General features: G+C 48.4%; 5 protein-coding genes across 5 annotated transcripts; 3 read left to right on the forward strand and 2 right to left on the reverse strand.

The window, feature by feature from the left end:
- Positions 1-132: 132 nt before the first annotated feature.
- Positions 133-1,526, reverse strand: HETIRDRAFT_108456 (uncharacterized protein; the record flags this gene model as incomplete). The annotated part of the gene is made up of 6 exons (XM_009555020.1): positions 133-638; positions 705-837; positions 1,070-1,173; positions 1,233-1,303; positions 1,383-1,455; positions 1,517-1,526. 6 exons carry the CDS (start codon positions 1,524-1,526, stop codon positions 133-135), a joined length of 897 nt encoding a protein of 298 aa, XP_009553315.1.
- Positions 1,527-1,904: 378 nt separating this feature from the next.
- Positions 1,905-2,719, forward strand: HETIRDRAFT_68040 (mitochondrial import inner membrane translocase; the record flags this gene model as incomplete). Its single annotated transcript, XM_009554784.1, has 4 exons — positions 1,905-2,073; positions 2,146-2,354; positions 2,411-2,571; positions 2,626-2,719. 4 exons carry the CDS (start codon positions 1,905-1,907, stop codon positions 2,633-2,635), a joined length of 549 nt encoding a protein of 182 aa, XP_009553079.1. The 3' UTR covers positions 2,636-2,719.
- A 1,217-nt stretch (positions 2,720-3,936) lies between these two features.
- On the forward strand, positions 3,937-5,820 carry HETIRDRAFT_447107 (uncharacterized protein; the record flags this gene model as incomplete). Its single annotated transcript, XM_009555021.1, has 13 exons — positions 3,937-3,996; positions 4,188-4,317; positions 4,371-4,430; positions 4,485-4,517; positions 4,565-4,696; positions 4,750-4,860; positions 4,922-4,966; positions 5,032-5,076; positions 5,129-5,155; positions 5,212-5,252; positions 5,301-5,326; positions 5,385-5,518; positions 5,584-5,820. The coding sequence occupies 12 exons, from the start codon at positions 3,937-3,939 to the stop codon at positions 5,497-5,499; spliced, it is 825 nt and encodes a 274-aa protein (XP_009553316.1). The 3' UTR covers positions 5,500-5,518; positions 5,584-5,820.
- Positions 5,800-9,834, reverse strand: HETIRDRAFT_68037 (potassium transporter; the record flags this gene model as incomplete). Its single annotated transcript, XM_009554783.1, has 17 exons — positions 5,800-6,335; positions 6,387-6,442; positions 6,493-6,547; positions 6,611-6,657; positions 6,706-6,860; positions 6,916-6,931; positions 6,990-7,024; positions 7,073-7,234; positions 7,608-7,769; positions 7,822-7,937; positions 7,993-8,437; positions 8,478-8,601; positions 8,843-9,104; positions 9,138-9,315; positions 9,402-9,436; positions 9,490-9,679; positions 9,731-9,834. 17 exons carry the CDS (start codon positions 9,832-9,834, stop codon positions 6,003-6,005), a joined length of 2,475 nt encoding a protein of 824 aa, XP_009553078.1. The 3' UTR covers positions 5,800-6,002.
- Positions 9,835-11,005: 1,171 nt separating this feature from the next.
- Positions 11,006-12,842, forward strand: OAH1 (oxaloacetate acetylhydrolase). Its single transcript, XM_009554745.1, has 9 exons — positions 11,006-11,269; positions 11,325-11,398; positions 11,459-11,531; positions 11,589-11,650; positions 11,707-11,908; positions 11,984-12,145; positions 12,195-12,276; positions 12,341-12,469; positions 12,541-12,842. The coding sequence occupies exons 1-9, from the start codon at positions 11,042-11,044 to the stop codon at positions 12,600-12,602; spliced, it is 1,074 nt and encodes a 357-aa protein (XP_009553040.1). The 5' UTR covers positions 11,006-11,041; the 3' UTR covers positions 12,603-12,842.
- Positions 12,843-13,489: the final 647 nt, after the last annotated feature.

The raw sequence follows: 13,489 nt of genomic DNA on the forward strand, positions 1-13,489 counted from the left end.
ACATGGCATTGGATCAAGAAAAATGAAGGACTTGCACGGTGATTGACCATCTCACGTTGGCAGCTTACTGTACGTTAGGTTGAAGAGCGCTCCGAGATACATGGCACACGAGCATGGAAATTAGATCAAAATTTAAATCAGGATTGCCGCCCCGGCGACCGTGCAAATGCCTACTGCTGCAGTCGAAGCTATGGCGACGCTCACTGGAAGCTGCGACCACGCCCAACATACAATGCCAACTACCACAAGCACGAATCCGACAGCGGCCATGGATATCGAGAGGGCATATGCATGTTCGAGGAGGGCCATCGGTGGCTTGCGCATGTGAAATGAGTTGAAGGATTCGATATGGGGGTTCGTGGAGAACACCCGTGGTGGTGGTATGAAAGCGCGAATATGTTCTGGTATAGATGTAGATCGGTCGATTGGTCGTGGATGAAATGCGTGGTTTTCCTGCCGATAATCAGTCTGCGAGGGAGGAAGGTTAACCAAGGAAGGGGTCTGGTCGCTCGTGGTAGTTTCCAACTTGACAGAGTTGGGTGATGCGACAGAGAAGTTCTCAGCTCTGAACTCTTCCTTCGTGGCCTCTGTGAGTTTGAACCTGATGAGTGCAAACGCTGCAAGGAAGGAGATCATCGCTATATCATATCAGAGCAAGGTGGATCAGACACTCCTATCACACAAGCACACGTGGGTAGACTCACCGGCAAAAGAATGAACGATGAGTGCACATATAAGCCCAGTGTTGGCTACCTGTGCTGTGATGCTCACGGGACCACTGCCAGTAGGAGACGTGTTGCCCAAAAGTTGTGCCTCCATCGCGGCGAAAAAGGTCGTCTGAAAAATGATTTAGAACTGCACGAAATGAATGGATGGTGAAATGAGTGGCATCGTACTTCGCATGAAATAATTCAGAATAATCATCGGTGAGATGTTAAAATGGGAGAAATGTAATGATGGGTTGCGCGTCAATGGAACGGCTGTCTCCTTCCATATATCTCTCAGAATGCGAGAATCACCATAGTACACAGTGCTCCTTATTGATACAGATACTAGAGGAGATACTCACAAGAACAGAGATGAGTTGCAGCCGATCCATCCAGCTTTGAAGGAGTTCCTTCAGGGCTTTTCTCCGCGCAGCCTCATCTTCCTTGTCCTGATCTTTCTGGGTTCCTATATGATGATACATGGATATATGTCTCGACTGGAGATCTACTACAAATCGCACATACGGTTTCGCATCTGTGTTAGTGACTCTTGCTGGCCAAGACTTAACTGGCCCATGTCATCATTGAGCCTCGGTCTGTATGCAGTGAAACCATCGGCGTCATGGACTTTAGCCTTCAAGTTTATGGCGCTGGCCCTGAGCACTGAGTACACACCTGGTGAAAGAGGTCGTTGGGGCCGACTGAGAGAGATCGGCGCCAATGACCTGTGACGCTTGTGAGATAACAACTGAAGATATGATATCAGAAGAGCAGTATCAAAACAAGCACTCTGCATCCTCAGTGTTTACCTTGAGCCATATTACCCTACAATGCGGAAGTGTCAAGCTTCAAGGCTCGAAGGAGCATGGGTGCGAACTTCGAACCAGGACGGTTCGGCGATGCTAGCCGGGATTAGATGTTGATTGGAGAATCGATACGCTCAGCGGCAGAATTTTATCGATTTTCCTTTGATCCGTAACAATTGCTTTGCATGAGTTTCACTGACGATTTTAGAGAAAGAAAACGTCGCCTGGGCCAGGCTTGAGTCGAAGGTAAATCGAGGAGGATCTGTGTGTTTACTTTCGCGAGTCACGCGCTGACTTGTAACTTAACTCTAACTTATGCTTCAGATATCCACCTTTCTCTAAACCACTCTCGAAGTTCTTGCTGAGAGGTCGGAAGTGTCAGGACTGTGCCATGCCTCTTCCCCTCGTTGCGCCTGTATTTCCTGCAGGCAGGGAGCCTCTGCCTCCTGGATTCACAGAGGATGACCGCGCTCAAATGCTCGAGGCCAAAAAGTACCAAGACTACATGACCGCTGGTGCCGAATCTTGTGTTGCCAAAACCGTGCTTGCAGGCGGTGGAGGTGAGTAGCTTCACTCCATTTATTCATGCATGCGGAATGTTGATGTAACTCTTGCCTGTGGTTGCATGGAAGGCTTCGCAATTGGCGCGTTCTTTTCCATGATGTCAGCCTCATTCGCGTACGAGGATCCACTACTGCGACAGCAAACACAGGCAGCGCTGAACAACAAACAGAAAGCAGCAGAAATCTTCAAGGAGATGGGACGAGGGATGTGGAAAAGTGGAAAGGGTTTTGGCAAAGTAGGCGCCTTGTTTGCTGGCCTTGAGTGTGTCATGGAGTCGGTGCGTGTCATCGAAATATTATACTGTTTTATGCGCGTTCTAACCATTGGACCTAGTACCGCGCACGAAACGACATGGTCAATCCAATAGCTGCTGGCTTCGTAGCCGGTGGTATCCTGGCACGCAAATCCGGTCCAAAAGCGGTGCTCGGAGGCGGCTTAGCCTTCGCTGCATTTTCAGCAGCAATTGATCTATTTTTACGACGCGAGACAGCAGAGTGCGTCAGCACTGTCCTCTTTTCATTCCATAATGCTTATTGGCTTGCTCTTAGCGACGACTAACTGCTATGTTGTTAGACTAATTTATTGTCCTATAGTGTACCCCATCTCCACTGCACACCCTAATCGCATTTCCATCTACTCTGGAAGCAGTCCCATTCGTCTACCTCGATTTCAATACATCACATGAGCATTTCTGATCAAGAACAATATCAGACACGGAGCCTTCTGATTCCTGAATACTCTAGACTCTGGCGTAAATCATTTATCGAAGTGCATCGCGCATGTAGGATGACACAAAAAACCCTTGGAGCTCAGATAAGTACCTCGGTATATTCTATCTTACCCTGTGTCATGAATTGAGCAGGGTTTTTTCCCTGCTGCTGTCTCAATGAAATGCGTATTGCTCTGTAGCGTGCATCAGTCCCTGGGCGGCGCCTGACACATATAGCCATTGTCAGCTCATTCTGCACCAACAAAAATATTCATCAAGCATAGCATCTAGTGAGGCTAGGGATTTCGCTGTTCTCGGGGCTTCTGGATTTAGCGCACATCTCTCGGTAGGCCTTGAACCGCATTACTAAGTGTAGAGTTATGCGCTGGTGTAGACATCACCTTAATGCAGTACCAAACTTGATCAGATCATACAAAGCTCGGCTCGATCATTCCGAGTGCTGGGACTCGGTGTTGTTTCCGATACTTTAGGAATCTATCATCGCCCATGGACTTGAATGCCTAACAAGTACTTGCTCGTGAAGAAATCTTCCTATCACAGGAACTGGACCGTGGACCATTTTCAACCATGCATCGACACTGCGATAGCCAGTCTGGCGCAAGTCTAAGAATAAGTTCGCTAGCGCTTGAAAGATATGAACGATCTGACGTCCGGGAAGTCGTTATTGGTTACCCAAAATCATGTGCGTCCTTGAGAGTTGTATATGGCATGCAATGTGATCTAACAATGTATGGACCTCAGTTTTGAGTGTTTCCTGGGTTTCCATTTCACCTCGAAAATACCATATTTGTGCGAAGGTTGGCCAAATGTACATCACTATCAGATGGCCAGCCAACGGAGCGCTGGATCAGCGTGGGCAAGCAATTCCAGAGTGGGAATGCCAGTGTGAGTTCCTTCTGATGCTTTCTGCTCTGTGCGCGCCAATCGCGAGTGCCCTAACGAAGATGGCAGATTCAGGATGCATCACCGCCCTAAGGGAAGCTCGGCGAGTGCCCTAACGAAGATGGCAGATTCATGATGCATCACCGCCCTAAGGGAAGCTCGGGGCAGCATAGGATGATGAGAGGAGGCCCTCCTACATATTAAAGCCAGCCGCGGTGAGTCGTGATGTTTCATGGTCACTACCACCATGGACCCACAGAACCAGACAGCTCTTTTGGATTCCATCCAGCGTATGAGGATGAACTCTGTACGTATCTGACTCGTATTTCATCAGCATCAAGCTCACGCTAGACACGGTATCGAAGTATCTAGATAGTGGGATCATTCTACTAGTTTGTTCATGATACCTCAACTGACGCCCAACACAAGTGTGCGCCGTAGCTGTCCTTGTGAGTGCGATGTATCAACTTCTCTGTGGTTATTGACTTGTTTTACTAGCTATATGACTATACTTTAACCTTCGAGTATGAGGTTAAGTACATGTGGCGCTCAAAGTGGAGTCTCGTCAAGGTCCTTTTCTTTATAGTAAGATACCCTCCGTTTGCGGACACATCGTTAGTTCTCTATCGTGCGTATTTTGCACTTTTTTTTAGTGCCTCAAAACTCAATCAATTCATATAGATCAGCTTGGGTTCGGTTTATCGCCTGTAGACTGTTCTCGGTTGTATCATGTGACGGGCTGTGAGCTTTGCTTTGATTTGTTCCGGAGAAAGCGCATTGATGTGCGATGTCCAGGGATGTTCCTGGGGAGTGTCGGTATTTGTGAAAGTGAGTGGATTCTTTTGGAGGCTAAACACTTCTAACTTCAATTGTAGGCATCATCATGATGCGTACGTGGGCCATATGGGGTCGCAAAAAGGTCGTAGCATTTGGGTTGCTGTTCCTGTTTGTTATTACGTTTGTGCCTTGCTGTATCTTGGTGGCTAGATTTATCAAGTCCTTGACTTGTGAGCATATACACCGGTCTCATTTTCCCATTGGTTCACGCTTTCGACATCAGATGCCCCTATATCCATCCTTGGCGACCTAGCTAATGTAAGGGGATGTTTCGTGACTAGGGCAAATGAAACCATTCTCGGATGCTATATCTGCCTTTGTATGTTTGATACAGGTATGCTCTCCTTCTATAGCTTTTGCATGTTTAGCAAGCAACTTATACGAATGCCTGACAGCGATTGTGATCCTCACTGTGACTAAAATATTCCAACTTCGAAAATGTACGAGGACCCGCTCCATATCCACATCCATTCCCATCCAGTTTCTAACCGAGCGATGCATCTAGCGCATCATACGAATTCTTCAATCATTGTCACCATGTACAAAGACGGTGAGTGACATCGTTCTTCCTGTATATAGTGTCCTGATTGATGTCCAATCAGGCATGGTGTATTACTTGGCACTTCTCTGTCAGTATGAAACTACTTAATCTTTGTTATACACTGTGCTGACTGTGAAAACTTAGCGTTATCCATCATCAGTGTGGTCCTCCTTCTAGTGGTATCAGTGAGTATGTAATCCGCATTGACTCATGCTCCACTGACATCTCTTCAGGAAGATTTCGTGATCCTCCTAATTGCGTGCGTCCCAATCTCGTCAACAATTCACTTTGCTCATATTTCATCCTGTTTTCGTTAGTTTGCAACGAGTCATGTACTCTGTCTTATCTGCTCGTATCCTGCTGCATATTCATAAAGCGCATGAAGCGTGGCAGCCGCTATCGCAAGGAACCACCCTGCGAACCCGAAGATAGCTTGTCTCGAAACCTACAGGTGAGACCCTCAAATCCAGGTGGCTCAAATGCATCAAGCTGATGACTATCATGCTGGGAAATAAGGTGTAACCGTGAATGCCTCCATGGATGTCAAACTGGGCAACATGGATGGGAGACTTTGATCATGAGAAGGCCGTCTGCTGATGTGGGAACTTTCGTGTTTTAGATCAGAGAGATTTCATCAATTTCCACGACCTGTCGTTCTTGTCGATATAAACTGTGCACAGGCCACTACGGGTCTGTTGCTCATGCACTGTGACGCCCTGAGGCGTGACACATCCCCATGTACACATCTATATGTATTAGAAAATGTGGAACCCATACAGACATTACTAGCACTCAGTTGTCAAACGTCCGATCGTAGATGTAGTCCATGAGCGAGGCTGAACCTAGAGCAACCGAATAGGTACATCTGAGGTTGAGGGTATGGAAAGCGTAGACACTCGTAAAACAGTAGACAAAAAGTTTGTAGAAAGCGCAGATCATGTTTGCCTACCATCTTCACCTCCTTGATTCCCAGAAATCAAACGAGAGGCACGGCGTCGGTGATCTGTCGTTTCTTCTGCTTTTTCGTGGGTAGAAGCTACAACGTTATGCCCAGTCGCCATAGTCGGTACACTGACTAAACTCGGTCTCCGACGATCAAACCCAGCGGAGCTTGGTGCCTCGCCATCTGCGCCTTGGCTATATTCGATGGGAAGCAGGACAGCCCGATCGATTGCAACCGGGAGACCGCGATGTCGACCACGAAGCATGACAGCACAGACGATTAGTTTGGATAATGGGGTGAATGCTCCGGAAAAGGAGTAGTTTGCCTTTTGACGAACGATTAGTTCAGGTGAAGGAAGAGAACGAAGATAGCATACATATGGGAGACCTAAACTTAGACCAACGGTCCCGTAGGCGGAGACCAATTCGAAGACTGCATGAAAATCTCAACATATCGTTTTGTCCTGATACATGGATACTTACCCACGTTAAAAATAGTAAACCAGCCCTGATTGTTGACGTTCATCAGCGGGCCACGCTATATAATGAGGAAAAAAATATCAGGCAAGTCTTCATGATAGATGATATATGGAAAACAAACTTCAATGATGCAAACCAGAAATAGTGCAAGGCCAAGCCACCACATATCTTCCGCAATATCAGTAACGGATAAGAAATATATCATAGGAAGCATACCAAACGCGAGTTGTTTCCTGGCGTGCATGGCTAGATAACGACTCCAGACGGTGATTCTTCCTCCAGACGGTGTGAAATCATCTTCGTCGTCTGAATCATCCTCTTCTGGATAGATACCCAGAGATTTCTCCTCGTATACATTAGTCGACCGAACACTGTCACAGGCTGGAGTGTCAGAAATAGAAAGAGAAGGTACAACTGGATCAGTACCTCATGGCTATAGGATCTGTGAAACCAGATGAGAGGTGTCGACATTATCAGCATCAGACTATGAGAAGACTCACAGACGCTGATATACATCATGATCACGTAGAGCACTCTGTTCGATGTTGAGTGAAATCTCACGCAGATGAACAAGCATACATACTTGACAGCTGGCGCAAGGGCAGAGAGTGTGACCGTTGCAAATCCTGCTGCTCGTACAGCAACAGCCTGAAGTAATCCATCGATGAATCGCACGCCGACGGGGATCGAATCGATAGCTGGGTTCCCTATGTCTAACACAAGGAAAAAGAACCAGTCTGTCCCGCTAAACGCATGAAAAGTGGTCATTCAATGTTTCAACGGCCCACAAGTTGTAAATGAAACATACTTCAGCAAGAGTAAAATAGTCAGAAGAAACCATGTTTGATGAGAGGGAAATAAGTATATGAAACACCTGCGAGGGTGGTCTAGGAGAAAATGCAAAGTTTCGTTGATACGTGATTCTTTTGGAAATAATTTCGAGATGATCCATCTGCGTGATTGGGTTAACATTAGGGATCTGACGACGAGAAAGGAACTTACATCGAAAATCGTAGACTATCACGTCGATCGAATGCATATGAATGAAGCCCAGTGCGAAGGAGTGGAAATGACTTACAAGATAGGCTGTGATAACGGATGTCATAAAAATAGTGAACTTGTCAGGCGGCCCATGACTTACAAAAGCGGTATTTCCAGCCAAAACCAAGAAGACCATAACCAAGATGACTGGATATGCCTGCTGGAAGGGAACCATAGACTCATCCGATAACGACATGCCTGTATTCGTATAGGCAGACACTACTTGAAATATCGAGAACCTAACGATTGGTGGTAAGTCTTGATCGAGGTTATACAAAACGATGAACTGACCACCCTGGAGGGACAACTCTAATTTGATCTGGAGGTCCAAGCGCAGGCTGCCATCTTGCTATTGACATGTAAGGCCCAATGATTGTGAACGCCAACATCTGCACTAGAATATGGTACTAACACACGAGCGTAAATTTTAAGCTCTAATAAGGAATGCCGTCTGCTGCTCACTCCGCCAACAATCCAAAGCAAAGCGGTAAGAGCACGATACTCAACTCCGCCAAGTTCTTCAAGCTGCTCGTTGGTTAAAGATCGAAACTCAGAATTTCGCCCTACGACTGCATCAAAGGTGATGTATGGGACGACCTTGGCTAGTGTCGACACCGGCTCATGAAAATGGTGGGAGGTGATGGTAGTAGTTCGTGGCATAGTCACGGTACGAGTCAACTGGCGCTTTAGGCCAGGGAAGAAGCGCTTGATCAAGCTGGAAATGATCTCATGTGGCCATGGAAAGCCACCAAAGTCCCCATCACTCGCGCGCTGAGGGCCTGACTGATACGTATGGGTCGTTCCCGTGCGGCCGATTGATGAAGATCGTCCAAAGGCTCCAGGCCCTGTGCCAAGGCTTAATGAGAATCTGAGCGGAACAATCAAAGAAGCTGCTCTCACTGCGATCCTCAAAATCCATTGTCTCGATGGTCGGGCGTCGATGGGACATGTCAGGCATAACGGAATGGTGATCGATTTTGCTTCGATCGTTAGATCCAAGGCGAGATTTACGAGGTGGAGGAGCGAATTCAATGGTCTGGGTACGGGGAACAGATGGGCCTCCTGATTCTTCTATTGGAGAATGCACGTTTGCGATATTGATAGTCTCGAAACGTGGCATGCGGTTGCCTGGTAGCGTGTTGCAGTTCACGTAAACAATGTAAGTGATCAAAGAGACACTGACCTGTAGAAGGGGATGAACTCCCTTGAGGTTCAGAAAAGCGGCGATTATGCCTATATGAAAGTATCGGCATCCGATGAATGCAGATTTCACACTAAACTGACCTTCGTCGGTGTGATGGTCTTCCTTCACGCTCATCAGTAGCAGAGGGTTCAGATGATGATGAGGTGCTTGATACTGAAAGGTCTCGACTACGACGTTTGGGATCTTCTGCGAAGGCCAACTGTCGTGTTGGCTCTGCTGGCGGCTGAGAGCCATCTTCTGCAACAGCATTCATTGGGTCCGAGCGGCCTTCGCTTATCCAGCCGCTTGGGTTCACCAGCTTTGGTGCATCGTCCATCCGCCGTATCATGTCTGGACGCAGCTTTCGAGACTCGTTTCCTCCCCCCTTTCGCTCTCTCGCTGATCCATTTTTCGTGGGTGTCACGGTGTCCTCTTCGTCCGTCTTCTCTTCAACGTCAGAAAGTCTGGAACCACGACGCAGGAGAGTCGATATGCGGGAACGCCAAGTCTTGGGAGACTCAACCTGCGTGTCAAGGGCGGACAACGTGTCCCTACGAGCCGCAGCCGCCACGATGTTTTCACACCGTGTTCTGAACATGCGTCTAAGGCATGGCAGTCAGTGCCAGGTCGAGCTTGTTATTCTGACCATGGAAAGAGAGTAGTTATATTGGAGGAAAAGGCGACATACCTCCTGATATACACCACCACCCAGGCTACCAGAACCTTCGCCAGGAAGTCAATATCTCGATCGGCCATTGATGCTTCTAGAGACGTACTGGGCTCCCCAAACACATCTGTATAAATAGAATTGCTTGCTGCCAGCCCGTCAGACTCGACAAGTTAACTGTCGCCAGCCCGCAGACCGTCATGGCGCTGACTGAGTTGAACAAAGCATCTATGTAGCTGATAGGGTATTGACCATTGCTCGCATATAAGATTGCAGAGAATATGAGAGGGGTGAATGTGCTGCGCAGGGATCATCTTCCATAATCTGCATCCAGAGAAATAAATACGTACAAAAAGATGATGTGGATGCGAAAGAAGTTGAGGTGTTGCTGCAAGCCGTCGAGTGTGCGCTGTGGAAAACTAGGATTGGGAGGCGCAGCGACCGGCGAAGGCATTCTATAACGCGATACAATTCAGCGTTCGCCTTTTAGTCGTCGTAATCGTGACTCTTGTCGTGTTCGTCGTCGTGCTCGTTGTTGTCGCCAGTGGCGAAGAAATCTTCCACTATTGCCTGGCCAAAGGTGTGAACCCCTACGACATTAACACGTGACAGACACGCGAATGTGTATCCCCTTCGGGAGAGGCGCGATCCACAGACGGTCCTCTCCGCCACAACTTCACTGTGGAAAGGCGCTCTGATGCTGTTCAGTGTAAGTCTTTGAGGATGACTTTGAACGATGCATGCTTCTCACTGTAACATATTTGATACCAGGTCAGCTACACGGACATATATCAGCTGGGCTTGTTTTTTTAGCCGCGAAGAGGTGGCGGGATGTTCAGGGAGCAAACATGCCAGAGGTAAGTTGTGCTGTGAAAGCATAGAACCGTTTCAACAATTTTCCATTCATGTGAAATTTTTGATACAGTGTCATCATCCTATCCGTAGTCAACATGGGAAACCTGAGAGAGCGGTGCTTGCAAAAGCTCCAATGGCACAGGACCCCCTCATCTGCCGGCTCTCATCAGCAGCCCTCCCCCATACCGCACTAACGCCGCGGGTGGAGGTATCGCAACACCGTTGAATTGGCCTCTCTCCATCGCAGTATCAAAATCTCAAGGTATCCAGGTCTAAGACAATATCGCTTTCGCACCGCCACGCACACTGCGCACATACTAAATAGAGCCTGTGCATTTGCGATCCGCGAGGGAAACTTGGACTTATAATCTACAGACAATGATCCTCGCTCAGAAGCACCATTGGGCCTCCGCGCATCGTCTCGGGGCTTCTACGCATGCCAAGACCGGGTGACTACTCATATGTCACTCACACATGCAGGAACTCTGTCTTCGAATTGTCAGTTGCTTTCCCTTCCTCCGCAGGGACTCGATCATTATTGGCTGATACCTGTGCCTCACGCGGTTATGTGCGGAGTAGAACTGTTAGTGACATACCGTCTGGAGCCCCATGCTACCTGCTTTGGGCATCGAGATTTCCCGACCGGTTCTGAGACAGTCGGATTCGGAATTTCGCTGGTGTTGTTGGCATCCGAAGAACATATAAAGGGCGCCCTTTGCTATTCCAAACCTCCGTCAACCACTCGAGTAGTCCTCAAACCCCATCGAATCCTTTCCCATACCCCACTAGCTTCTTGATCACTCACAATGGCTCCTGGTATGGACTACGCCCCAAAAAGCACAGAGAATTCCTCTGTCTCCTCCGTCGTTCATGGCGTCTCCAATGGCATTGATAGCATCCCCCCCGCTCTGACGGACTCCGCAGCCAAGCCCTACTACAATGCCCGCTTGGACCCAAAGAACTACCTCGAGGGCGAGCTCTCCTGGAACCCTGCAACAAGGTTGCGGCAGATGCTTGCTCGCCCCGGTATTGTGGTATGCATCGTCATCTCATCGTCGAATGGATAGTCGTTAACTAAAACTACGTCAGGTCGCTCCCGGAATATGTGATGGGATCAGTGCTCGGTGCGCGTTGGAGGCAGGATTCACCTGCCTCTACCAAAGGTGATTTGAGTCTAGTATCCACCAACTATCCATTGTTGATTATTGTACGGTTGATAACAGCGGTGCCGCCACGACTGCCTCCCGCCTTGGCGGACCTGATCTTGCCATTGCCACCCTCAATGACTTCGTCCAGGTACGTCCATGGCTGATCCCAACCACACCCCATTTTAATGAGGAGATAATTGCACAGAGTGCGCAAATGGTCTGCAGCTTGGACCCAACATGCCCAGTAATTGCTGACGCCGACACTGGGTATGCTTTATCCATTGTTTCTCTATTCCCCCTTCGCTCACAGATCGGTTTCGTAGATTCGGTGGCCCTGCTATGGTGGCTCGCACAGTCACTCAATATGCCCGCGCGGGCGTTGCGGGGCTCCACATCGAAGATCAAGTTCAGACTAAGCGCTGCGGTCATCTTCTTGGCAAGCAGGTTGTCTCGCGCGAGGAGTTTGTCACCCGCATCCGTGCGGCGGTCATCGCCAGGGATTCCATTCCTGGAGGCTCAGATTTTGTAAGCGATGTTTCCTTGTTTTTGGGTGTTACTTCCGTGATAATTGCGTGATATTGACAAGCGATCTTGGTGTAGGTCATCATTGGGCGCACGGATTCGGCCCAGGTCCTTGGAATGGAGGAAGCCATTTACAGGCTGAAGCTTGCTGCTGATGCGGGTGCTGACGTCTGCTTCATCGAAGGCGTGCGCACCAAGGAGCTCTTGGAGTCCACTGTTGCAGCCCTCGCTCCTAAGCCAGTAAGACTCTGCACTGTTTGCGTTAGATTCTCATCCGAGCGAGTTTCAGGTTCTTGTGAATGTTATCTCCGGTGGTCTTACCCCTTCGTTCACTACGAAGGAAGCCGAAGAGATGGGTGCGAAAATCATTAGTGAGTTGATCATATTCCACAACCAGGCTTTGATTGTTAATTCATCTAATCTGTGACCACGCAGTTTTCTCGCTTGTTTCTTGCGTTGCTGCCGTACACGGAATTCGGGCTGCCATGCATTCCCTCAAGAAGACTGGCACAGATTTCGATTCGGCCAGGGGTATGGACCCCAAGGCGTTCTTCGAGGTTATGGGTACGCACTATCTCCGCGCACGCTTCCATCACACACTTCTCACAGGCTCGATGCAATTTGCACCATAACAGGTTTGAACGATGTCATCCGGCTCGACGCTCAGGCCGGCGGAACCGCGTTTGAGGTCGTCTGAAATTGGCCAGCAGACTGCCGAATACTGTAGACGGCTTGTAGGCTTCCGTTGCTTTTTTTTTTCTGCGTATAGATCATTGGGTTTGGGTCTGGATTATGTTGGTTTCTCTATACCGCCGAGGTGATTATATGTCTGTACTGCCATTAGCATCATCACATCATCTCTATTTGATTATGAGCACTGTTGTTATGCCTTGTAGGATCTAGTTACAATGATTTATAAACACACCGTTGATACACGATAAATGTGGATAGCAGCCAAGGACACCCAAGCATTTTCAGGTGACAATTTAAACACGGTTTTGGACGTTCGGTGGGAAATTGAGTTTTTTCAGGTGCTGTCATCTGTCTACGCACGTCGCCCCGAGTCGAAGAACACGCAAGTTTTGTCATCTTGTTGATTGCGGCGATGGGATGGCGTATGCCTGCTCATCCTCAAATGCATTTTTGAACCGTCTGTCCCCGCCTGTCCCTGCCTGCAACAGCAATATAATCTCGATAATGAGCCAGTAGAATTCCATGATAATTGTAAAGGTTCTACACATGATACATCATCGACCAATACGCGGAGTGATGAGACGTGGATAGCCGCCAAGGACAGTGTTGGCATGTTGATCAGGCGCTGAATGTTCCTTGACCATGTCACTAAACTTTTGCATTATAATCTTGGGAGTAGCCGCACGATTCCTCCCAATTATGTCTGCAGAAGGGGCGATCAGGGAGCTGAGCGCTGAAGTGCTGAGGTGCCGAGCAGGAGCAATTGCCAAGTAAATGTTCAATGCGTAAAGTAGCAGCTAAGGAAGCTATCGTTGTGTTTATGTCTACGAAGAACGTTGAGGGAAGGTGACGAATGCGCGAAGGCATGGCTGGAAAGGACACTGATCAGTC

This window comes from Heterobasidion irregulare (genome assembly GCF_000320585.1).
Source record: "Heterobasidion irregulare TC 32-1 unplaced genomic scaffold scaffold_14, whole genome shotgun sequence".
Classification (NCBI taxonomy): domain Eukaryota; kingdom Fungi; phylum Basidiomycota; class Agaricomycetes; order Russulales; family Bondarzewiaceae; genus Heterobasidion; species Heterobasidion irregulare.